Source organism: Apis cerana, linkage group LG1, assembly GCF_029169275.1.
Source record: "Apis cerana isolate GH-2021 linkage group LG1, AcerK_1.0, whole genome shotgun sequence".
Lineage (NCBI taxonomy): Eukaryota > Metazoa > Arthropoda > Insecta > Hymenoptera > Apidae > Apis > Apis cerana.
The window spans coordinates 1,086,130-1,113,052 of NC_083852.1; the positions used below are offsets into that span (position 1 = coordinate 1,086,130).

At 33.7% G+C, this 26,923-nt stretch overlaps 2 protein-coding genes and 1 long non-coding RNA gene across 12 annotated transcripts in view; 2 read left to right on the forward strand and 1 right to left on the reverse strand.

The window, feature by feature from the left end:
* The window catches only part of LOC107992782 (poly(A)-specific ribonuclease PARN), a 44,509-nt gene extending 26,203 nt beyond the window's left edge, over positions 1-18,306 (forward strand). The window contains exons 1-12 of one of the 10 annotated variants that reach the window (XM_062083428.1): positions 1,948-2,159; positions 4,183-4,396; positions 4,480-4,755; positions 4,820-5,102; positions 5,180-5,301; positions 5,385-5,611; positions 5,682-5,751; positions 5,830-5,885; positions 5,977-6,063; positions 6,164-6,353; positions 14,571-14,662; positions 17,436-18,306. In XM_062083428.1, coding sequence (XP_061939412.1) covers positions 2,141-2,159; positions 4,183-4,396; positions 4,480-4,755; positions 4,820-5,102; positions 5,180-5,301; positions 5,385-5,611; positions 5,682-5,751; positions 5,830-5,885; positions 5,977-6,063; positions 6,164-6,353; positions 14,571-14,662; positions 17,436-17,530 — 1,731 coding nt within the window. In that variant the 5' untranslated portion in view covers positions 1,948-2,140 and the 3' untranslated portion in view covers positions 17,531-18,306. Of the gene's footprint in view, positions 1-1,947; positions 2,160-4,182; positions 4,397-4,479; positions 4,756-4,819; positions 5,103-5,179; positions 5,302-5,384; positions 5,612-5,681; positions 5,752-5,829; positions 5,886-5,976; positions 6,064-6,163; positions 6,354-6,703; positions 8,408-12,548; positions 13,310-14,570; positions 14,668-17,435 lie in introns of those variants that run through there. The other 9 variants (XM_062083439.1, XM_062083400.1, XM_062083416.1 and 6 more) reach the window with 9 other exon arrangements.
* On the reverse strand, positions 6,094-9,548 carry LOC107992784 (uncharacterized). The gene is made up of 3 exons (XR_003696340.2): positions 9,408-9,548; positions 9,160-9,345; positions 6,094-8,858 (listed from the first exon to the last, which is right to left on the reverse strand). It is a non-coding gene; the product is annotated as an uncharacterized LOC107992784 (long non-coding RNA).
* Positions 18,307-19,311: 1,005 nt separating the features above from the next.
* LOC108003952 (protein cortex-like) overlaps positions 19,312-26,923 on the forward strand; it is a 187,669-nt gene continuing 180,057 nt past the window's right edge. Inside the window, exon 1 of the mRNA XM_062083449.1 lies at positions 19,312-19,829. Coding sequence (XP_061939433.1) covers positions 19,698-19,829 — 132 coding nt within the window. The 5' untranslated portion in view covers positions 19,312-19,697. The remainder of the gene's footprint in view (positions 19,830-26,923) is intronic.

Consider the following 26,923-nt stretch of genomic DNA (forward strand, 5'->3'; position numbering starts at 1 on the left):
AATTAATAATGAATGACAAACACAGAGCCGGGAACTCGATCAGAAACTATTAGCCGCCCCAAAAACGGTCCGACCCTCTAGGAAGGAAAGAAATTGGCATTGTGAAAGAATCTCGAATAGGCGTATTCCGTTCTAAATTGGATCCTTCGAATCTTGTCCTCCGCTTTTATTTCGGAGTATTGTTCTTCCAATCTTCTCGTCCGGCCAACCATTTGAAGGAAACGATTCGCAGCCCACGAGACTGGGACACATCTCGGGGAGATAACGATTGAAAGCTTAATTCAATTACCTTTCAATTCGCTTTAATTAGTTCTGGTGCGGAAGTAACGAATTGCGGAACATCCGCTTGTTATCACTGCAAATTGTTTGCCGATATGATTGAATTCTATTTCCATTCCTTCTTATTTCATCAAATATTATAATTTTTTTTTTTTATGATATCTTGCCAACCTAAATTTTTTTACCAATCTTTTTACTCTTGAAAATAATTTTTGATATTGAAAATTATTGTTAGAAATTTTGGTAAATACATCTTAAATAGATGTATTAAAAAAGAAAGTATTCAAAAGAAGTTTTTTTTATTTCGACGAATTACAGATTGAATGATTCGTCGACGAGAAAGCGAAATTTTTCAAGCTTAAGGTGAACGCACGATATACGTGTAAAAGTACGAAGATTCCAACCCCTATTGGACCAATCTATCCGGTTATTCGAACAATTGATCGGATGTAATTTGTCTTAAATTTTATTCGAAAGAATTTTCTTGCTAGAAATTCTAGAAACAACGTTACAATCTGTGATTTCATAAAACATTTATGACTGGATTTTTAACCGTGTATGTTTATGCAAATACATACTTTTATAGAAGACAGTTAGAATAATGGAAGAGAATTTTTCTTTGTTCTTAGAGAGAATTAAAAATATATTTTTAGTATTTTAGTATTTTAATATATTTATTAATATAATTATTATAATATATCTATTATGAAAAAATAGTAAAATTTTGAAGACTTGAATGATTACAATATAACAAGAAATTAACTAATCTACAATCTAACAGTGTAGAAAAAAATATTGTAATATATGTAATATATTATCATATTATCATATTATGTTAGTTCTAGAATACGACACTAGGCTACGTTTCTTCTTTTGTTTTCTCGCTAGTGGTAGGAAGCACATATTTTTCTATATAAAGATAAATTTAATAAAATTCCCTAGTAGGATATGAAGAAAAGTGAGGGAAGACTTAACTATGATTCATCCTACTTTTACGTAGGGACGTAATTCTGATCCTCTTTTAAAATTTTCTTAATAATTGATATAAATAAATTTTATCTAAATTTCATTTTTAACTTTTTCTTTTTTTTGCTTTCAAGTAAATTTTAATATCTAAGTAACACCATAATAATTAATATATACTTATATAAAGAAAATAAATAGATAAAAATAATAGTAATCGAAATATTTAGATTAAACATTATCAAATTACAATATATTAATGATATGTATCTGTAAATATTTATATGTATATAAAATATTACAAATAATATAAGTTGAAAATTTTAAAAGTTTGAAAAACTTTTATTTTATTCATCTATTTTATCTATTATAGGAATCTTTTAAAAAATATATATATTAAAAACAGTATAATATAGTTTCTATGATCTTTTTTAATTATTAAATATTTAATAACTTATATGGAAATAAAATGAAAAAAATAAATAAAAATAAATATGCCGAATATAATATATGAATAATAATCTAATAGCGTTAAACTTTTACATATAAAATATGTATTTATTTTCTGTTAATGTTTTTGTATTTATATTTTTTTACATGCATGCATATTAAGAATTAAATTTATTTTTTATTTGTTAGTTACATTTTCGACTATCAATGAACGTAGCATAAGATCGTAGTACGTTAATTCTACTCCAGATGGCAACTCATACACGATGCTATTTTTATCATTAGAGTTCTCATTCTAACCTATCTATTTAATGTGGTCAAGTATGAAAAGATCGCATAGGATCAATGGATCCTGTTAATTTTCGTGTTTAATTTCAGTTTCGGGAATGAAATAAAAGACGTTCGTTATAGGTTGAGTGTGGATTAACAAGTGCAAGATTAAAAAAAAATGGAAGTGACTTCTTCGAGTGAGTAATCGGAAAAAATAAATACACAATTTATACTATCAGTCTTCCTAATGAAATTCAGAGCGGGATATATGCTCTTAATGTTCTACTTTCTATACATTAATTTACAATGAAAAGTTTATATATATGCATTGTTTCTTAAACATAATAGAAATGGAAATAATTTTGAGAAAAATGTTAAAATACATGAAATAAGGTCTTTCTTTCTCACATGATCTACATTATTATTGCTATGTATTTTTCTTCATTATTTTTATATTATAATATAACTATAAATTTATAATTTATAAATTTGTGATGAAAATGATTTACAAAACACTGTTTTTTTTATTCTTGGACAGGTAATATGATTCACTATAAATAGAATCATATAGAATTTGTAGCTTTCTAGGTTATAGTTTGGATATAGATATAAAAAATTGATATTTGTTAAAATATAATTGATATAATGGACAAAATATTCTTAAGATGGAATCAATAATATTTAAGATGAGATTGTTGTTAATTGAAGATTTTTGAAGAAAATATATGTTTTTGTCATAATATACATTGCAAGCACAAGAGGTTAAGAGACAATATATAAATGTCATTTGAAGTACATACGTAAGAAAGAAACGAAAAGCATAATTAACAATTTATGATTATAATAATTTCAGAATAATATTACTAATAAAGATAAATATTAATAATAAAATAATGTTGTAAAATATGTAATATTAATATTAGATCAATCGATCAATTTTTTAAAATTGTTTTTATTTATGTATTTAAATGTATTGTTTTTATTTATTTTCCTTTTTTTTTATCCTAATCATTTATAAATAATATAAATTTCATATTAATATAGCTGTGATATTAAAAAATAACAATATTATATTTCTTTGCTAAATTTTATTTTATATACTGCTTGCAAAAATTATGAGAAATATAAATTTAATTTTTTATATTAATATGGTTTTTTCACTTTGTAACCTATTCCTGTTCCTATTCAAAATAATAACTAATCTATTTATAGATTAATAGCAGAATTAATAATCTATATTTTTATATAATATTAATATTATACTTTAATATTTTAATAATTTATGATATTCTTATATCAATGTCATATTTTATGTAAATATTCTCATTTTATATAATTGTATATGAAATTTAAATTAAAATTAAATTAACATTGAATTAAATTAAATTGAAATTAAAATTAACATTTTAGCTGATACATGGTAAAATAATATTCGAAAATTTGAAAAATTTATATTTATTATATGTTTCATAATTTTTTTAAATTAAATTTTTTTTTAATTTTAAACATTTAAATTTTATTTAGATAAATTATTATCTAAACAATAATTTCAATAATTTAACTCGTTATTGAATTATTTAAGAAAGAGATATATTTTAGATGTTCACATTTCAATTTTTCAATTAAAATTGAATATCATTTTTAGGAATTAAACAATGATATTATTTAAATAATATAAGAAGAATTTACTTACCATTCGAATTCTTTATTCTTGAAGAATTTCCGCGCGAAAAATTCTTGATTGATGTCAGCGATCAGTAATTTATAAATTTCTGATATTATTGCGAATAAATACTTTCACAAATGTTTACACATATGTTTCACATATAACACTACATAAATAACATACTTTAAGAATTAATTATTTATTTATTACATTTATTCGTTAATAATTATTAAATTCACAGTAAATAATCGCATTAGATTCAAAGATTGCAAAGACACTGGTACCAACTTCTAATCACGAAAAATATTTCTGTATATATAATCGCAAAATTTACATTTTACGTTTTAAGTCAATACAAGTCTTAAAATAAATTCAGTATTTAATATTATAAATATTATAAAATATTTTTAATAATATCATATTTTTTATTATTTTATAATATAATAATTTTAAATAATAATTTTAAATTTCATAAAAATTATTTAAAATGTATTCATACATACACATATTTTCTCTAAAATTTAACTAAAATTTTATATATTTTTTTTTTACAGATTTCCAAGAGGTCCTAGTGGAATTAGATGAAATTTTGAAGAATGCGACATTTCTTTGTATCGATGGAGAATTTACAGGACTTAATTCAGGACCTGATGCCGGTGTCTTTGATACACCTGCTCAGTATTATGCAAAATTAAGAACAGGATCAATGGATTTTCTTCTTATACAATTTGGCCTTTCCGTCTTTACATTTAATCAAGAAATACAAAAGTACGAAATTTATATTTTTAATAAAAATTTAAAAATTAATTATAAAATTATTTTACTAATATTAATTTTTTTTTTTCTTAAAGGTATAATCAACGATCCTATAATTTTTATGTTTTTCCACGTCCGTTAAATCGTACAGCTCCAGATTGCAGATTCATGTGTCAGACTTCCAGTATATCATTTCTAGCGTCACAAGGATTCGATTTTAATAAACTTTTCAAATTGGGCATTCCTTATTTAACTGCAAATGAAGAAGAAAAATTGATGAAACGATTAGAGGAGAAACAGAGGATAAGAGATGAAGCAACAGAAATATTGCCTATTTCGGACGTCGAGAGACCTCAGATTGAAGAGATTTGGTAAATTAATTGGCAATATTTTTTTTGCATTAATATAATAAAAATTAATTGAAAATAATTATAGTTCGAGGATAGATGAATTTGTCACTTCCGAAACAGAAGAACTATTGATAGAAAAATGTAATGCTTTCATTAGACGACTCGTGTATCAGGAAGTAAAGCTAAGATGGCCAAACAAATTAAAAGTTGAAAGTAAAATGAACAATTTTGGATGCAGTCTTGTAGTACAAAGATTAGGAACTAAGGAAGAAGAAGAACAAAGAGAGATTGAGAAAAGAGAAAGAGAAAAAACAGAAATTCAACAAGCAGTTGGATTAAGTATTCTTATGAGGAAAATTGCAGATTCCGTACGTTTAGTTATTTGTATTATTGATTTATACAATAAATAAAATATAATTTATAATAAAGTACATTTTTGTTCTAGGGAAAATTAATAGTTGGTCATAATATGTTATTAGATCTCTGTCATATAATACATCAATTTTTTGGACAATTACCGGAATCATATTTGGAGTTTAAGAGTCTTGTTCATAGTCTATTTCCAAGGTAAAAATTTTCAATATATATTTTTCTGAATACTTGTATAATATTTAGATAAACGTGCTTATTATATGACATTTTTTTTGTAGAATTTTAGATACAAAAATAATTTGCCATTCGCAGCAATTTAAGGAACATATACCGTCGTCGAATTTAGGTATATTACTAGAAACTGTTAGTAAATCACCGTTTAAAATTACAGAAGTGGAACCTACCGATGGTAGAAGTTATTCTACATTATCAGAAAAATGTCACGAGGCTGGTTACGATGCATATATAACTGGAATATGTTTCATTGCATTGTCCAATTATCTTGGTTAGTAATTAGCATAATATCATACAAGCATCATATATAAATTAGTCTAATTACAATTTCTGCTTTTCAGGTTCCTTACAAAAACCTGAAGTGCCGATAGTTTTATCGGATTCACCTTTACTCAATCCTTTTTTAAATAAGTAGGTTTTTTTCTACTATACTTTCACATCTTTCGATATATTTATTAAAATATTATATAATTTATAATTTTGTTTCAGACTTCTCATAGCAAGATTAAGAGATGTACCGTATATAAATCTTGTTGGAGACGATCGTAAACATCTTTCTTTTATTCCATTATTTTATTTACAAATTTTAATCGAATCATTATATTAATAATTTGTATTTTATGCTTATTCTTTTAGCTAACCCAAGTAGAGATCATGTATTCCATTTAACATTCCCAAAAGAGTGGAAATTTAATGACATATCTCACTTGTTTAGTCCATTTGGTAAGTATATAGATATGTATTTCGATCCTCTTTATTTGATAATTATATCTTTATTTATACAAATACAATATTAATAGAATTAAAATCATTTATGTTACAGGAAGTGTGCATGTGTCATGGTTAAGTGATATATCCGCATACATAGAATTACATCGTCGGGATCAAGTCAACGAAGTGATGAAAGTTTTAGCTAAAACGAGTACCTATAAATTACAAAGGTATGCCGATTATCAAGCTTCTTTAGAAAACTTCAATACAGGAGAGCGCAAACGAAAATTGTCTTCGTCCGAGTAAGTAGAAACATATTTTTTATTAAATTTTTCTTTCAATATTGTGATATAAATAGAACAAATGATACTTTTTTTACTTGGAATAACTGCATAATAATCTAATTAAATTCTACGCATACCTCATATGAATTTCATATAAACAGCAAATTTGACATAAATTTAACATTTCAAACATGTTACATCATGCATAAGATATAATCTTGAATTATACCTGATCATTATAATAACTCGATAGCGCCATGAAATTACTAATTTTTCCTCGTTAACTTTTCATCTTCTTCACACCAGCAATTCTTCTTTTTTTTTTTTTTTTTGTTCAATTAATTTATCTTTATCGACAATGTTTACAGCAAAATCGTTGATTACTGAACACGCTTATAGAAGTAGCGGCGAATAATTCGATTCATCATAGCCATAAGTTATCTTAGCTAAAAACGGAAGTGTTGATATCGCAAGATGCGGGATATTAAACGTTGGCAAGAGTTCAGGTGTCATAACTTAAAAGAAGGAAGAGTAACGTGTTATCGGAGACCGAGGAATAAGTCGTATGCTGGTTGATGGTAATTTCAAACATGCCGCGGTTGGAAGAAAACGGTGTGGATGAGCAGAGAGAGAGGCGACGTTTCATAGTCTGGTCGGCTTCTTAGGATTTCCTGTACACGAGAGATTTGCATAGGGTCGTAGAGCTCATTCTAAATTAATGCCAACGACGCTTGTTACACGCGTGTCTCGACTTCCTCCTTCTTCAGCTGCTGCCGCCGCCTTCTGCGCTTTCCTATTTTTCCCGTTGCTCTTGCCACGTTCGACGCTTCTTCTCTCTTCGTCCATTCCTTTGCTCTGTTCCTCCTCGATCACCATCCTATAGGGTCGCCACTAAATCAGAGTTCCTCGCCCTTGTCGACGAGACTTATCGAAGGCGGCGATCGCGTATCGATCTTGTTGCTATCAATAAATTGATCGATGCGTATTGAAAAATGACTTCTAAGTGGTGATTAATGGATCTACGATGTTCAGGAACAGTTCGAAAGAGGGAATTGATGCTGTTTCGTATAATGTTAGACAGAAGCACTTTAGCAAGTAGCGAATTCGATCTTCTTAATCATACGCGTTTGATAGGTGTGTCGTAAATTATCCAACTTGTTCCAACTTGCGAATTGTTTCGATTTAGAAAGTCTATGAGTCAATTTTGACTTTTTAACTAGATCATATATTTTTTATATATAATTTTATCGTGAAATATATTTTATAAAAAAGTAACGACCAATTATTAATTAATTGTAATTATTCAATTATAACAATTGTATTTTTAAACGGATATACCGATTGAAGATAAGTTTATTAATTTTTACAATAATAATAATTCGATGAGATAATAATGAGATAATAATTTTGATCGAGAAAGAGAAGAGATTTGTTCGAATGAAAAGATCGTTCGAAACCGTCCGTAGAATTAAACATGGCGACGTATAACACCCAATCGGGCTCATTACGAGTACAAACGAGCCGCATTGCCCACGTGCGAATAAAAGCAAAAACTAGTGTCGGTATTAGGGATCTTGATTAGAATAATGCAACACGTTTCGAATAACGTGTCGTGTCGCTCGACGGGGACGCGTCCGTAATGCAAATGCGCGCGTATGAATCAGTTGGAACAGACACGTGGACAACCACCACGGGTGGATTTTCAAATTGGAATGAGAGGATACACTCCTTTTTACTGAAAAAAAAAAAAGAAAAAAAAAGGACACGCGCTCTCGCAATGAAACCACTCTGTTGCCGAGTATTCCGCACTCGTTTCACTCTCTCTGTTCATTTTGCCGTTTAATTACTACACTGTTGAATTGCCAGTGTTAATACGCTCTGCGAAATGACCAGATATACATACACGTACATCTTGACGATTCGACGGACAAACATGTTACATGTCGGATGACATAATACATAAATTTGTGAAATTTTCTTCTTTCAAGTTTAAAAAAAACACTTATTGACGATTAATGATATGTATATTTGATAAAATATAAAATATTTACAAACTTACATTTTAAAAGAAAGATCTTCTTTACGAGTTATTACAATTCCAGGAGGGTATGCAAACATTCATTCTTCCTCGAACGACAACAACATTATATCCCAACATTGTAATTGCTTAATTACCCTCGCAATGCGTCATTCGCGGTTTACCCGAATACATCGCGTTAAATGTACACTTATTAGAATCGCAAATACACTGGCCGGCCGCGGCACATTATCTCGGGTATTTATTTACGGAACTATAAATAAGAACGCCGGCAGATACAGCGCGACAATTTATAATGGCGAACGTGCGGCACGGTAATAGCCGTATAAATTACAATTTGAGTCGAACACCGGCTCGTCCGTTTTTCCCCCGTGGTCTTCAGCTTTCTTAAAACGCCATTTAAATCATATCGATTGGAAAAATCCACTCACGCGTGTGGGTTCTCCACCATTCCTTCGTCGTGTTCAGACCGGGCTTGGACATTGCTGGAATTTAAAAAAATGATCATTAAAACGATATATTATCTTACTCGGCCAGATTCTCGCTCCACAACATTTTTTTATCGCGATAAATCTTTATTTCGATCAAAGTTAATCACTAATGGATTGAAAAATTAATTAGAATTTCGAATAATTATTTAAAATGCTCATTTATTGGTATCTATTATATATTTCCACATAAAACAACTGTCATTTCTATAATGGCAAAAATATTGCCATTATTGTTTTCATATAAAGGGATTCCTACGCGCAACATTTTTCTTTTTTCAATCAATAGTATACATACCTGCCTTTTTTATTTTTATAATTATTTGACGTTAAAGAGAAAAAAGTTGACAATAATCAAACATATTACTTTATATTATTATAAAAATTATCGTATTTTCCATATTTTCCATAGATTTTCCATAGAATTCATTACAATGTATTAACAACCTTATATCGTAAAATTGATTCCTAACCTCGTCGTTCGCTGCAATTAACCGTTTTGAACAAATTATTCAAATAACTTATAATTGAACCAACTTTATTTACCTAACTTAAACCATATAAAATTTTCATTCTCATCCTCACATCCTCACACATTTCGAAGAACACTACTCCAGATGTGAAAATTCGTCTCGAATCTCTTTTTCCCCCCGTCTGTTTTATGATTTGCCGGAGTGCATAATGAACACGCCATAGCCGGGCACACGTGTATCTCTTACACGGTCTCGCGCATGCGTGTGCGCGTGATGTCCGGATACTCCGGCATGCCCCATAAGCATATATCACTTGCCGGTACCAATGCATCACTCGGCAAACGCGCGCCAACACCATCGCGGACTGCTTCTGTGTCGCATGGCGACTTTTATCCGGTGCCGCGTCCTTTCCTCCTTTCCTCCGCGTTTCCTCCTTCGCTCCGCCAACAACCTTCTTTCCCTCGGCAAAGAGGCTTTCGTGTCACGCGGAAACACCGCGGCGAGACCCGGTAATTTATCGACCACGATGGCTCGCGTGCCATGCCCTTAAGGACGATCCGCTTCCAACCACCATCCCTTCGATAATTTTCACCACTCCCTTCCTTCTTATTATCAGCTTTATATATACCAGCCTCGTTTATCCTCGTTTAACGTTTCCTCGGACGCGACCAGTTTTGATCATTGTGGAGTACATCATCAATGCACAATCGATAAAATCGTCTATGTGTGAAGTATATTAAAAGATGTGAAAAGGGGGTTTCTTTAAATTTTGGATCGAACAATTTGAAAAATTGTGTAAAAAAGAAAAAAAAATTAAAAATTATTATTGAGGAAAAAAATAAAGATCGGAAAAGAAATTTAAAATATATTTTTTCATTTATTTTTTTATTTTTCATTTATAGTTGTAATTTAAAAAATTTTACATTTTTTAATGCCAATACTTTTCACACGTTAGCAGCACACGTTTCAAATTGTTTCAAATTTGATCCAATTTTAAAAATTAATCATTTATCTTTATCTTAATCTTATTCTGTTTTAAAAATTATTCAAATATTATCGCGTATGCTTTACTTTACCTTCAAATAGCGTATATTTTCTACAATTTTCAGTTTTTCTTCAACTTATTTTCCATAATTAGAAAGAAACCAAATTACAAAGCATAGTTAAATTCAACTTTTTTTTTTCTGTATTTAAATCTGATAAAAACCATTCGTTCGACATCATTGGCTGAAAGTTAAATAATTCGTAGATGAATGAAAACGGCAGTATCTCATTATCTCGCGTCTAATTAAAATTTTTCCACGTGGAAAAAAAAATGATGAAGAATCCGGCTATTTTGCATATCGGTGGTTAACTAGCGATTTCGATGGACAGCCAGCGAATCGAAGCAATTCGTGGCGTGTAATGACAATTTACGAGGCGAATCGCTGTGGATTAAGCTATTAATATCAACAGGGACATTGATCCTTCGAAGAAGGAAAGATTCGCATCTCTTATTAAATGTTATTTATCGCACCCGTGATTCGTTCATTAAAGAAATTATTAGACACACGCTTCGGTCACGTTGTAACCGACAGTCGATAAATTTGTCAAATAGCGATGGGACCAAGTTCTCATTTCGAATCTTTCACGAGTATTTCGAAAAGAAAGGGAGAGAATGAAATTCGGATTCAAATTCGTCGAAAAGTTTCATGTTTGCGCGATTCGAATAACAAACAAAAATACGAAAAGATCGTTGAATTTCATGGCTGTTCTTTAAAATTCAGAATTCGAGTCAACTCGAAGGGAAATCGAATTTTTCGAAGTATCATCTCTAATTTTTACTCGGTTTCGCGTTAAACTCGATCCCATCGCTATCGATTTTTCGAAACGACCGAGGATATATACGGAACATTGTAGCAACGCTAGACATTTTTATTACATCGATCGGCCGGTTAAGCAGATCGTGGCTCGCGGACACGGTTGTCGGGAGGCACGAATTTATGCTTCGACCGTGCGCGAAATGAGGCGCGTTAAGGGCCTTTGGAAACAGCGACAACCATAACGGTGACATTTATTGTTTCATCGACACTCTCTATTTTTCCGTAATGAAACCGATATTAATCGTACGCCGTATATTCCCTCCACTGTTCGATAAATTTCGATCTATTTCGATACGTTTTTGTTACCGAAGCGAGCCGAAAAAAAGTATTCTATCCTGTGCGCTTTTCTGTGCGTTAATCGCCGTGAAACAGAGTACCGAGCTCCACCGTTCGAGTAATTAACCTCGCCTCGAAACAATGGCGGATCCCTGGCTTCTAGTAGCCTTCTTTGGCGCTGTGAATTATAGAAAAGAATTGAAATTGGACCGATATTTCACGATACTCGCCAAATATTTTCTCTTTTATTTCCCCTATGGGGATAAAGGAAAAAATAATCGCATTCACACTTTGTGTACCTTCGCCGATACTCTTTTGCTTCTTGTTCCATTTTCTTCTCTCAAGTGAGACGTCAACTTCTCGCAACGAGAAATGAGATTCTAATTGTATTTTATGAAAGTGTCGCGTTATCGCGTTAAACGAGACAGGATAAATAAAAAAAAAAAAAAAAGAAGAAAAAAATACAGATATCCATTAGACGATATGGACGTCTAATGGGTTAGTTTTACAAGGATATCTGATGATATTTTCATACGTCGAGATAATGTTCGCGGTTTGAAAAAGGTAAACCTAGCGGGAGGCAGTAGATTTCCATGCATAATGCAAATACTTTCAACAAGCCGGTACAACGAGCCATAGTATATTCTCTGTATCTGGCTTTAGACTTTAGGGATCGCGGTTGTAACGAGTTTAACACGCTTTGGATTTACCTCTCTCCCCCCCTTCCCCTCCTCCTTCCTTTTCTTTCGCTTCTCCTTTTCTTCTCGCCGTAGAGAATCAAACGATTTCTCGAAATTATCAATTAGAATCGCTTAAAAATTCATAAAGATCTTCATAAAGATAACATACCTCTCATCACACGATCACAACTTACAAAAAATCATTAAACCGCGACTCATTACATCATCGAGATATAAGTTTCGGAATAACGATCGAAACGACGTATCGAAATAAATCGATCTATCATCACGTATAACTGTATATATATCGATTATATGGGATGAAGTTACTAAAAAAAAAAAAAAAAGTAGTAATCGATCTGAGTAGCACGAGTCTGATCTCGATGTGTCTCGTAGGATTGCTGCCTGGCCCTTGCGAAACCTTCAAGAAAAAGCGTTAAATCTCGTTCGGACTATAAGGAAGTTTATTCCTCGTTTGTGACAAGACCATTTACGTTCCTACGGAACAATAACACGATGAGGGGTGCGTTGATGCTTTTTAATTTAATCAAATTTAATTACTCGACATCGTAAAATTCTTGCATTTTCAATATCGTAAAAAAAATGGTGTGTTTCTTGTTGTATACGAGAGATGCGGCAATTGTTGGATTTTTGATTAAAAAAAAAAAAAAAAAAGAAAGTTCAATAAAATCCCGTACATACGAGATCTGACGATACGAAAGATACTGACCAACAGACTTCTCACCGACATTATCGAGTCAGACCTCGTGCGTACATAAATAAATGACTCGATCGGTAACGCGCATAGTTGTACACACATTATCGATCAATCGGCTCTCCTTTGACGTTAACGCGTTATTACCGTGTACCATGCAGATACATGGTGGTGGTTCGAGAGTTTACAACGGAGCGTGTTTTATTGCAGAAATCGTTTCAATCATTTCGAAACGATCAGTCCTAACGAGACAACGCACACTACGGAGCATTATTACTACTACTATTTCCGTGGAGCGAGGTCTCCCGTACGCTGTTCGAAGGGTCGCATTAATACGAGATATAAGAATTGTTACGATCCACACCTTCGACCCCTCTCAAGTAGGATGTTTTTAATAGAATAAAGTTATATTGCACAATAATAAAAATTGTTCGAACAATAACTTTTTCTTCCTTTAAAACTTTCTTACCCAATGATATACTTTAAACTCCAAAGTGCATACGCGCGCCACTCTTGTAAGTAGCGGCAGTTCGAGTACTACCGACGACTACGCCATTATTTATATGGCGTATACAGAAAGTGTGTGCACTAATTTTTCCACAATTTTTCTTTTCTTTTTTTTTTTTTAAATACCTCTCGAAGCTGTGTGAAAATATCGATTAATTGATTTCGGAGATTAACTGCTCGTTAAGCCACCACCAGTTAGAGCGATTGGCGACGTGGTCGATGTTAAAAAGGCGCGCATCGGAAGAGAATTCTCCGGTTGACACGGGTATCTGGCATTCTTGCGCCGATCAGCCATACTTAACGACGATGTTACACACGTGCATTCTGCATGCACGCACGTGATGCTGCATATTCATAAGTTGTGACCACGGCCGGCAACATTTCCGCGGCAAGCTTCAACACGTGCACCGAATAAATATTCTTGCCTCGCTCTCTAATGCTCGACTAGAAGGCAATTGATCTCTTTTCTTTTCTTTTTCTTTTTCTTCCTCTTCCCGAAAGATCCGAGAGGAGGGATAGGGTTTCGATTACTGGAAAGAAACATTGATCGATCATCGCGTGTACGCTACGCTCGGCACACTTTGTCACATTGCGTACGCGACGAACACGAGCATGATTTAACCTTTTGTGAACGTATATACTAGTTTTCTAATTATCCTAGTTTTCTAGTATCTAATTTATATTTTATATTTTATGTCTCGTTTCTGTACTGGCAGAGGGGATATTTGCAACAAGTTGCATGAAGAGAGAGAGACGATTAAAAGACAATGTGAGAAATTTCTATATTATACGACACCGTTTGACTTGTTTCACGAAAAAAAAAAAAAAAAAAAGAAAAACGAACTATAATTTACGCATGCATACTCGTATACTCGCCACTCTTATCTTAATCCCCTCGAGATTATTTATAATAATCTATCCGATAATAAAAATGTTAAATGTGTACACGTGGTTTACTAACGTCAAAACTTTTTTTCCCTTTTTCACTAAGACGCGTTATCAGACGAGTTGTAACACACACGGTATACTACTATACTACTTATATATAACCACATTTATATCGGTTTTTCGCTCGTTTCGTTTTTCCAATGTATCGAACCTGTTGCATTTTTTATCTTTTAAGTAAAAAATTAACAAACAGGCACGAAACAGAAAACAACGGACAATATCCATCCCCGTTCTTTTGTGCATTGTAGGGCAGTGTCCACGTTGAAAAAGGGTGAGAAATCGGTGGCAACGAACGGCGTGAAGAACCCTCAGGACGACGATAGCTGGGAAGTAGCCACAGGTAATGACCTCGAATTATCATCAGACTCCATCATCCCTTGTCCCTATCCCCACGAACGATCGAGAGGAACGTCGGGGCCTCGTGGAGGTGGTAATCACGAGGCCGACGAGGCGCTCTTCCTCGAGCAAATGAAGGTCGTGCAGAGAATCAGATTAAAGAACAGTGTTAGCTTGCCCACGGATTTGCGGAACGATCGGAAAAAGGATGCGGTGCCGAAATACACTATATTGAAACGCAACCCCCAGTTATATCGCGACGATGTAACGGCTAAGGTGGACGACGCGGAGAGTCGAAGCGCGTCGAAAAGTATCGAGTCCCTGTCCACGAGCACGGACGCCAAGCCGGACGATCGTTACAATTCCTTTATGTCGGGAGCGAGCAACAATTCTTCCTGCTTGAAGCAGGAAAAGTCGTCGAAGAAAGGTCGAATAGCCGATAAGGCCACGGTTGTTACCATCCCCGTGCACGCTGGGGGCGGTGGTTGTGCGGCCAAGCCGGGGATCCAGGGAAGATCGCCGATCGTCCCGGCCAAGTGTAATAGTAATAGGGATGGCCAGGAATGTCACGCGGAGGCCACGGACTCGTTGAGGAAAAGGGTTGGTGGCGCCAACCCGCTCCCTTCGACCAGTACCGATTTAAGTTATCGTGGGAAAAGGCAGTCGAGAACGAAATTCTGCGGCTCGAGAAATAATTTCAATAAGGAGAGGGGGTGCCCGGACGACGAGAGGCAGAATTGTTCTCAGAGGTGGCCTCGGAGGAGCAACGATGATCGAATCGAACGGCGATTCAATAAAGGGAGGCGTTTGTTCATAATATTGGTAAAAGTTTTGGGTATAATTTTCCTTTATTATATCGTGATTAAAACGGATTGAGAAAAACCGGGAGGCGAAACTTGATCCCCTTTTTGTTCGAGTTTCGAAAGATTATAATAATGAGAGAGTTAGCGATTGAATCGTGATTCGATTCAATGTTGTTCGACGCTCGATCGCGATGTGCGACGCGTAAATTTATTTCATCTGCGTTCTTTTTTCTCTTTTCTTTTCTTTTTTTTTTCCCCTCTCTCCCCCCTCCCCTCTCTCTTTTTTCTCCCCCTCGAAACGCGCGAATAATTATTTGATATAATGTTTTTAGAAAAAATACTTTTTTTTTCAAAAGAAAAAAAAGACCAACTCATCTTATCGATATATAAGTTTTTAATCGTTCGAACGTTGTTTTTTATATCTTTTTTACTCGTCGTATTTCGTACATCTGTTTTTTTTTTTTTTTCGTGGAAAAGAATTATTAACGTAACGCAAATGAGATACACGCAAGATTTTCGTTTCGCAATTGGCGAGCATAATTAAAAAAAAAAAAAAAAACAAACTGAAAGCTTGAAACTAGACGTGGCAATGAATATAATGCGTAACAATCGAACGGATCGAAGATCGAACGAGAAACGAGATTATTTTATAAGAATAAAATATAATGGCATCTCACCGTAATTCATCATTCTATCATTCAACATTTTTAGGAATAATAGTTGTTAAAAGTTGTAGATTTCGTGTGCACGAGTAGGTATTTTTCGTTTTTTTTTTTTTTTAGAGGACTATTTACGGGGTGCGTGTTTTTTAAAAGTTACGCAACATACCTTTTTACAAGTTACAAGAATTTTTACAATTTACAATTTTTACATTTTATTTAAGCAAACAACTTTTATATATTTTTCGATACGAGATCTTTACATCTTTTATTTATTGCGTATATACGAAAATAACAAAGACGTTTAAACTTTAAACGAAATTATGTATACTCAAGAGAAACGAAAAAAAGAAAAACAAAAAAAAAAAAAAAAAAAAAAATGTTTAGAATTAAATATTTTAATGCTTACGATTAATAATAATTATTTACATTTAATTGATAATTCTATGTTATTAATAATGTATTCTATCATTCAAATTTTTATTGTAAAAAAAAAATTTATCATTCGTGATAGGGATCAATTGGAATCAATTGTATTTATTATAGGAACACATGTAATTATCATTGATTATGATAATGATGATGACTGACTACTACTATTACTATTACTACTACCACTACTACCACTACTATTACTACTACTACTACTACTATTTCTACTACTACTACTACTACTACTACTACTACTACTACTACTACTACTATTACTGCTACTATTTCTACTACTACTACTACTACTGCTACTTTATGTAGAATTGTTTATTCTTACTTGTTTTGCAAGTTAAGTTATCAATGTACTAAACTTGTCATTGAAATTGTAACAATCAAAAAACAATCTACACTGCCTTTGAAAACGAAAAATTTTGAATTTGTTTACATTAATTTGTACCAATTCGTATATTTCTATAAATTACAAAATATAAAACAAATTTCTATAAATTCCCTTATTCTATTTTTTTCATTCTGCTCGAATTAGAATTAGAAATTATTTTATTTTTCAGCCGCAACCGCGACAATTATATTCAATATTTCAATAATCATCAATCGACGAATCTAAAAAGATGATGACGAGCCGTTGAGACGAGTCTTAGCCAGCCTCTTTCTTCGAAGAAAAATTTTTTTTTTTTTTTCCTTTTTGTCTTTCTTTTTTTTCTTTTTTCTCTCTCTCCCCCCTCCCCCGTCTCAACAAACGTTATTATAGATCGCTTATAAATCGATCGCTTACTTGATAATCAAGATAAAACTGTCGAATTCAACTAACAAACTCGAAGGGTTATGTCATTGCGCATAAACCGTGTTCTTGTTATGTGCGCAGGGAAACGACGCCGGAAGCGGAGGAACTATGCGGATGCAGAGAATGCGCAAAGATCGAAACAGAAACCCTTTGTCGAACCTGATTCCTGGGAATAAGTTTGCCCGAAAGGGAGCAATCGAATTGTAACATATCGTCCTCTGGAGTGACGGTAAACAAGTTGAAGATATATTGAAATATAGACGATATTTTATTGTATCATTTTTTTTTTTTTCTTTCTTTTGTAATATCAAACAAATTGAATCAAAGAAAAATTGCAGGTGATCATTTCTTTCTTTCTTCTTCTTTTTTTTATTTTTATTATTTTTTTTTTTTTATTTTTATTTATTTATTTATTTTTTTTTTTTTAACGCACTTAGAAAACGCCAAAAAAACGCTTCGAGTTTTCGAGAAGGAGTAGATAGATAGTTTTACGTTAGCTGATATTTTCGTTGCTTTTCGAAGAATGAAAAATTGAACCGCTTAGAAAAGCTTAGGAAAAAATAATTGTTGTTAAACAGCGATGTGTTGATGATGTTGATGATTTCTCGTTGATTTCTCGGAGATAGATTGTATCCTCTGATATTATATATTTCGTGCACGTGGAATCAAAGATTTTTCACGGTGCGGTCAAGCGCAATTTATAGAAGTACAAATGTATCGGTCTGTGAATAATAATTATACGCGTGATCGTTGAACGAATAGCCATTAAATTTTTTAAACATCGGGACACCGCTTTATATTGTTAACTATTCTCGAATATTAACAACACGAGTTGACGAAATATTTTTCTTATACAACGTGTAGACAACGTGTGCACTAGTCTACCGATTCAACATAACTGAATTGAAATGGATTGATACGAATAAAACACTTGATGCAAGTTGATCTAAAATTCTATTGTATTATTCATGCTCGATTTCCCATCTCTTCATTTCCTGATCGATTAAAAATAAAAAAATTAACTATAAGACAGAAATATATTTTCTAAAGAATCTAATTAAGATTATCTGATTAAGTTAAACGTTTTTCGCAAACCGTATATACATCACGAATGCTGTCGAGAAATACAAGTAATTAATAATGCGTGATAGCAAATTATTTCCTCCTCGCAAGGTATCGTTAACTTATTATTAGTTTTTTTTTTTTATAACTTTTATAGAATTAACGATGGATTAGAAAAAAAAAATCTACGCGAGTAATCTTTAACGAATTTCTCAAGTGTACGCCGTTCGTTAGCATTAATTTACGTCTCTATCGTTCGTAAATTAATAAAAATATTAAAAATTATATTTCTTTCCGACATTTAAATATTTGATCTCATATAGGACGATTTACGTGGAACTCGAACGTTCAAGTTTCTCGAAACAGTGAAATAGCATTTAACGTTATCGTGTATATATACGAGAAACTTGAATAAATGCTCGAATTCCATGCAAATCGCTTGTATAAAATCAAATAATTAAATCTTGGAGAGAATTTTTAATCTTTTTATTAGTTTATTAAAATTCTTGAGTGATGGAGACATGTAAACATGTTACCACGGATAACGTGAGAAATTCGTTAATTCATCGCTAATTACATAAAAATTACATAATTAGAAAAAAAAAGTATTAAGAGGAATATACGTATAATATCGAATCGAATTGTGGATGTAATTTATTTACATTTACACATGTACATTTTTGTATATTTAAATTAAATAAATGCAGTACATCTCTGCAGTTTATTTATTATTAATACATATACGCCATTATGAATAATATTAAAAATCCTATCAAACGTAACAAACGCGTTTATCTCCTTAATTCAACGATAGATAAATTCGCGAATTTGTACATTCCAATCGACCGCGGGCACATTGTTGATGTTTTCAAATACGAGCGCGACCTCGTGCGTCGTATCGATGAACGTCGTCAAATTCTGTTTAGTCGAACATGGTTCCGCGTGTGAATCGGTGCGCGAATATTTCTCTCTTGCCGAAAATTTATAAATTTCGTATCGTGGAGTGGTTTTCGTTCGATATTAACGGATATATAAACGTACGTGCCGAATATCGTTGTGTTTAAATGATAATTTATCCGTGAACGATGCGATATCGATTGATTACGATGATACATATTTGAAAAGAGTATTTACGTAACTATTTCAATTTTTGCTACCTTTTGCGTCGATTCGATTGTAGTCGCGAAACAATTATTCCATTTTGATTCTTTTCGGGTATGAGATATATCTTAAATTCGAAATTGAGTTCGTATTGCACGAGAAAAATCATCGTTATTCAAGATGCGAAGAAGAATCGTATTGAACTTTCGGAATTCGGAGGATCAAGCTAGTGAAAACATCGATACGACGCCATTGCGCAGAAGCACCATAGCATTCCCGCGGTTACGTTTGCTATACAAGGACTTCAAATCGGTGAGTCATGTTTTTCACATTTTTTTTTGTTTTTGTTTGGATTGTTCGAAAAATGTAATAAACATACAAACAACCTCGTAATATTTGACGCGGATAATATTTTAATATCTATTGCGAGTATCAAATTTCCGTTGGAAGTGAATTTTCATCGTAATAATTCATAGTAATTCGTAATATTTCTCGTAATGTTGATAAGCGTTGGACATTTTTGGGATTTCGAAGGGCATTGCATTTCTCAAAGCAAGGCACATGCCGCATAGAAACCCCAACCCTGCCGCAACGAACTCCAACGTGATTTCCTAGTTTTTCATACCTGAAATCAAATTGAATTCTATGCTTTTTGTTAGATATGTCGGGAATACATGACAATACATGACATTATCGCGTTTCGTATTCGTCGATTGATTTCCTTCGATCTTTTCTACTTCGAAAAACAATACGTATATCTCGGAAGAATACATTTTGAATTTTTGTATAACTTTTATATTACATTAATGCATAATCATTTATACGTCATTAGCACTTTATAATTTTACGTTTAAAATCAATCGTCGATGGACATTCTTGCGACATCTACCGATTTTAATCGTAATTATCTCCATTAATTTATCTATGAACCGATAGATAGCAGCATAGTTACCGAAAATTCAAACTTAATTATACATTTATTATAACGTATAATTATCGATTATTATTTTATTCTTATTGAAAATTCAAAAACTAATTTATATTTATCGTCTCTTAATCGCATTGCATTTTAAACATTTATAGTAAATATATAAAATATCAAATACGGATAGTCCAATTTAAATACAATTTTAATATAAATTATTCAAAATTAATATTTTTTTTTTTGTTAACTATTTTAATTCGATCAGTATCTGTCAAAATGGATAGCGAAAATATTAATCAGATGGAAACGTTTTACAACAATTCGCGCTTTTTTGGGCTTCTGATGCCCAAAGAAGAAATCTTTCAACTTTCAATAGGGAAGCTCTAAACTCGTCGTCAAGATCACCATCTAATCCATATACTCAATATACGTAGAGCGAAGCTCAAAAGAATATATACTATATTAGCAACAATATATTGCCCCGATGTAATGATTTCTTCGAGTTCTATGAGAAATTTACCATGCCTGGCAGCATGGCATCGTACAATGATACGATTTCGTTCCCCTCTGTGTAACACCGTTTTTTATCCGGGTGAGAGCGTTTCTTTTCGATCAGAGTTAGAAATTGCACGCGTGGCGTGCGGGACAATTTCGCCTCGTCACTTTCTGCCCTGTCGATCAGTCTGACAAATAATCAATCGCTCGTTAAACCTGCATGACGACCGCTGGAGAAACGTTGAAATCTATAAGCGGTAAATGAACGACAAGTTCTGCAATTATGTGTATCGTTAAGATCAGTTATGTCGGTTAGAACGTCAGGATATTTTTATTATATAGGGTGACCTATTTCATCATAGCAATATTATTTATTCTCGAATGACTTGCTGCTGCATCGATGTGTTATAAGATTATGCAGTTCCGTTTAAACATTTTTCTTTTTTTTTTTTTTAAAAAAGTTTTTAAAAAAAAAATCAAATTATTTCCAAGTACTCGATAGATTTCTCGTGCAGCGAGATGCAATTAGATTTTTAGATGTTTATCTTGTTGGAACTATCGTAATGCGTAATTGTAATTTTGATTATCCCTCTTTCGTATTTTTTCTATCTTCTATCAGCTCAATTATTTTTATCGACGTTCGATATCTCAGTTTAAAAAAAATGAAATTCTTTCCCTCGAATTTTCTCGGAACAATATTATGAAATTTAATATATATAATCCCTGGCTGGAGAAAACGGCAATTCAATTCGCAACCGATCGCATGCTTGTCCCTTTACTCATATCTTTCCACGTTTTCTATCGCGCGCAATCGTTTTCCGTGTCCTCGTTCGTATTTTTGCTTCGTAGAGAAACGAAGGGAGGAGGAGTGATTCTTTCTAAGAGTGACGGTGACAGCACAGATATACGCTTCCGTTAGACAATGGCGTTTCGTCGAACAGAATAATGCAGACGGTAGTACGATATCGGAATACCTTCTCGCATTGTCAACCTGTAGAATTAACCTCTTATCTCGAAAATGTATAATAGCTGTTAAAAGCGTCGTGGCGCCCAATAAATTTTCATCGACATCTCGTGAATTTTATCGGATTTCGAAATTTATGACGTTACATTACATCGATACGTTAGAGAAATGACAGATCTGAGAATAATTTTCGATTGAGAAAATTATAATTTCAGCATTGAGACGGTAATTTGGATCCTTTCCGTAAAATTTATTTTTTGAATAATAATGAATTATGATCGAATTTACCTCTTCTTATCCTCCAATAAATTTTCATCGACAAATTTTCGTGAATTTTATCGGATTTCGAAATTTATGAGAAACGACAGGTCTAAAAAATAATTTAGAAAATTATAATCATAATTAGGCTCCAATGTTAAAAATGTAGATTAATTAATTCTAATTAAATTTGCAATCGATTTGCTTTCTCCTCCGACATCTTACAATTATCTTCGTATTTTCCAAATCCGTCGTGTTAAACTGCAACCAGTTCAAACTAAATAAAGTTTCAAATTTTATTTGCGAATATCGTATCTCGTTGAAAAAGTAAAATAGTTAAAAATTTCGAACAAAAATTACTTGGAATAATATTTATTCCTAGCTGTCACAGTTGATCTGCTCCTCATACAACCTCGACCTTGTTGTTTGCCGCTACAATTGTATTATTATTATTTTGAACATTTAAATTATCCAAATACCTTTGTTAACTTCAACTATTAAATTTTATCTATGCCCCAACAGCCGATGTTGCAGTTTGGCTACGCTTATTATTATCATCACCACATTTTGAACAATAAATCATCCAGGTATCTTTATTAACTTCAACTATTAAATTTTGCCCATCTATGTCGCGTTTAGTAGCCGGTCGAGAGAGCAAAAGAAGAAGAATCCTCTATTCTCGCATATGGATGAAGTTCTTGCGTCCCCTCTTTTTAAAATTCACATCCCGCCAATTGCGCTACGTTATTACAGAGTCCGCAGATGATACTGTATTAACAGCTGAGAATTTCTCGCAGTTTTACGAGGCGGGTACCTTTATGGAATTACGAGCAGATTTCCTCGGGCGATTAGGGTTCTAGCTGTAATAGGCACGTTACACCGAACCTCTTTTTTCAGAGGACGTCGCAATAACAACAGTCGATTAGCATTGCCTCACGTTACTTACGGTCCAGAGAGTAAAAAAAATCTTGCCGCGTAAAAATTGAGCCAACGAGTGTTCAAGGATTCTTAAAATATTCGACGCAACGTAATTTGAAAATTTGTGCAAGGGAGAGCGAAAAAAGTATTCTGAGAGACGATTATACCAACTGAAATTCTTTCGAAAGAATGATGACAATTTTTGATCACTATAAATCCGTTACGAAGATTTTCGTCACTTTTATATTAACATTCACGCATCACTTGCGATTAACGATTTTTCCTCCCACGACTTTTATTCGAACTTTTACTCGAAATTGGAAAAAAGCAAAATTTTTTTTCAAACTTTTAAGATCGGAAACGAAAAGATTTCTCTACTCGAAAAGGCGTGCACAAAATTTGTAAATATTTAAAAAAGAAAAACTAATCGCGAATAAATAAAATTGTTTAAAACACGACGACACGCGATATCCCGATATCGAATTATTTTCACTTCTTTCCCCCGCCTCTCCTTTCCCCCCTTTCCTCTCGTTCGAACGAACGAAACCCATTTTCATCGCCGCTCTATCCCACGTTCGTTTGCATTCATTTCCACTCGATCTCCTCCCCGATCCTCTCCAATATATTCGACGAGCAACGGTTTTTTACGATCGTCCCGTTGGCGAGCAGGTTTTAGTAACAATTTGTCGAACACGGAGGCCCCCCGACGTCCGTTTTGCATCCGAGCACAACTCTCTCTCTCTCTCTTTCTCGGTGTTTCGTTGCATCCCGGCCGCGGGAGGACGATTAAATTTGTATGCCCGTTAAAGCACAATGCTTGTTGTGTACGCTCGTCAGCGCGACCTAAAAAAAACTCCATATACCGCACTGTAGCGTAGCGATGGTTCCTTGTTCCACGACTCAAACATTGCTCGCATAACGGCTCGAGTATTTAAGAATCATTCCACGCATCATGAGAGTGAAATTAACGAGCTGGAGATGAAATTTAAATTAAAAACATCGCCGATCGAAAGAAGTCTCGAACGTCTCTGACCGGTTAATTTAGATGGAATCGTTTATTCTCATACGTATTTTTGTTTCTAATCCATATTTGTCACGTATACCTCGATACCGCATTATAGCGCGGACGTAGAGTTTATTTTAAAAATTTTATTATTTCGCATGGTGCTTGTGCTCGAGTAGTTAAGATAACAATTATACGTATACGAATAAGGTAAACATACTAATACTTCTACTGAGTAACGTGTGGTGTCAGGATCGTCAACAAAGCGTCTGAAGTGGGGATAAATGGTCCTAGCGAGACTTCTTTCCAGCAGTGAACAGTATATATTTCTTACGTATCAAATTGACGCGTAAAGTTTTACAAAATTGGAAGACAAATGAATTCGGATATGTATTTTATATCTCGTTAATTGCGAATAAAAAGTGAAGATTTCTTGTGTCAAGAATTTTATACCAATTTCAAAATGTGGAATTTTATATCCTATCCACTTATCCTATATTCAGTGGTTTATCTCTACATTCTCTTTTTGATACTTTACCTCAAAATTTCGTCTCCCTTTTAATCACTTGCCCAAAACGATTCGCTCGCTTGAAAGATCGTTTGATTTATAGAAAGGCAGTATCTGTATGAATTCGATCCGAATTTTTAACCGAGTACACCGCTAGCTCGATTTAATAATAAGCATTAAACACCGCCTACCGGTAATAATTTCACTCGTTCGATCGTGGCTGCTTTTTTCCGCGAACGTCGCCACGCCGACGAATTATTGGCGAACCCGATAACCATCTAGAATAATCTTACCGGTACCGGTGCCGATATCAACGTTATTAGAAGGGCGATAAATATGCGAGGAACACGACAGGCTTGCAATTAACTTACTCACACTTTGGCCCGCCTCCTTCGTCCATTTAAGATTCCAAGCTTCTGTAACACGCACTCCTGCGTACCATCCCTCGCATTTCCATCACGATGATTAAATCTGTTGCCTCTCTTCCTCTCTCTCTCTCTCTCTCTCTCTCTTTCGCTCTTTCTCTCTCCTTTCTCATATACATTGTGTCTGTCTTGACAGCTTCGCCTCGATAAACGAGATAAACGCGCTCTTCTTGTAATCTTATAAATCGATTTTCGTCAATCGATACGTTAAAAGCCTTTTCTCCTTCCTCTTTTATGATACCGTAGTCGTCTAAAGAGGGAACGAAACGGTACAAATCGATTCAACTCTTGAGGGGAGGGACACTGCAGAGGGACGAACGAAATTTCCTCTTTCTTCTTTCGCGGATAATTGTTCGCGAAAAGAGAGAGAGAGAGAACCACCCGCGGCGCGTGATCGAGGGAGAGACCTCACCGTTTCACACTCGAACCTTACCCTCTTGCCTTGGCAAGGATACTCCGGCACTTCGTATCGCAGCGCGAGCCGAGAATCACTTGGGACTTAGCAGGCCAGTAGGATTCGTACGCAGCCACCACAGGACCACTAAGGCCCAAATCACCCTCGGCCATTTACTCTTCGACCCTTCGCACACCGCGACGCCAAAAACTGGACTGGATCCCAAGTCTCTGGATCGCCTCTCGTTTCGTTTCGTTTCGTTTCGTGTATTCGTTTGCATTGTGCACCCTCCTCGTAGTTGTCGGCATTTTCTCTCTCTCTCTCTCTCTCTCTCTCTCTCTCTCTCTCTTTCTCTCTCTATAACGAAAAGTATTAAGGAGTTTAGTGGTGAATAATAATAATATCTCTGAGATCGTGAATGGGTATATATAACGCGTTATGGTAACAGCGTTATTGTTGAATAAATTACTTTTTTTCTTTAAATTATAAACGTATATGTATATAAAAGATAAGGATAATGGGGTGCAACAAATAACGTTATAATGGATGACGGAGGATGCACGTTTCATAAAATTTTCTTACGAGAGTCACTTATAAAGAGGTTAATATCCGTTTTATGCAAATGAAACTGTTCGAAACTAATAAGCGTAAATCCTTGGAAGATGTCAGGGGATGGGAGGCCGATCGAGATTTCTTTCGATGACGAAAGATCCTTTCTAAATTTAATTTCGATTTCTCAAAGGCAAATCGATTCGGCTCCATAATTGGAAATAATTGGAAATAATTATAATATCGCCGAGATTATACGAGAAATGCGGATCGATTATAATATCTATAAATAAGTGTTGCTCGAGCGTTTTAAATAAACGATTATTATGACAAGTAATTTTGTTCGAAATTTTTAACTAGTTTAACGATTTAACTGCTCGATGCGAATCCACGTTGGATCAATTTCGATTCTAAATTTTCCATCTTTAAAAATAAGAATAAATTCACGGAATTAGTTTATTTATGGACGAAAAAGATCCCTTTAAATTCAATTTGTGTAGATTTATATTACATCGTACACTAATATATCCCAAAAATTTCTTTTCAACAAAAATTTACCATCGTTCTATGTAATTCGTTTCATGATTTTGGGCGCGATTTCCCTCGTCATCGCAAAGTTTAAAAAGAATGATCGTTAACTCGATGGGATAAATCGAGAACAGGCTCTCCCGTTCCCCTGTCATTGACACTTTCCTGTTGCTGTTGCAACCGACTCGGCTAGATCGTGCATTGCCACTTCGTCGGGCAATTAATCCGAGAGCCCGGTTTAATCTCGCCGCTCTCGGAACTGTTATTTATTGTTACTCGGTGCTCGATAAGAGCGTCTCGAGCCGTGCACCCGTGCACTTCATCGGCGCATATCTCGCGACTATTATCGGGCCCCGGTTAATTAGATCTCTCTCGATTGCTCGGATTCCATTCCTGCCACGGGGTTTCGTTACCTCGCTTTCGTCATGGATCGTGGTAC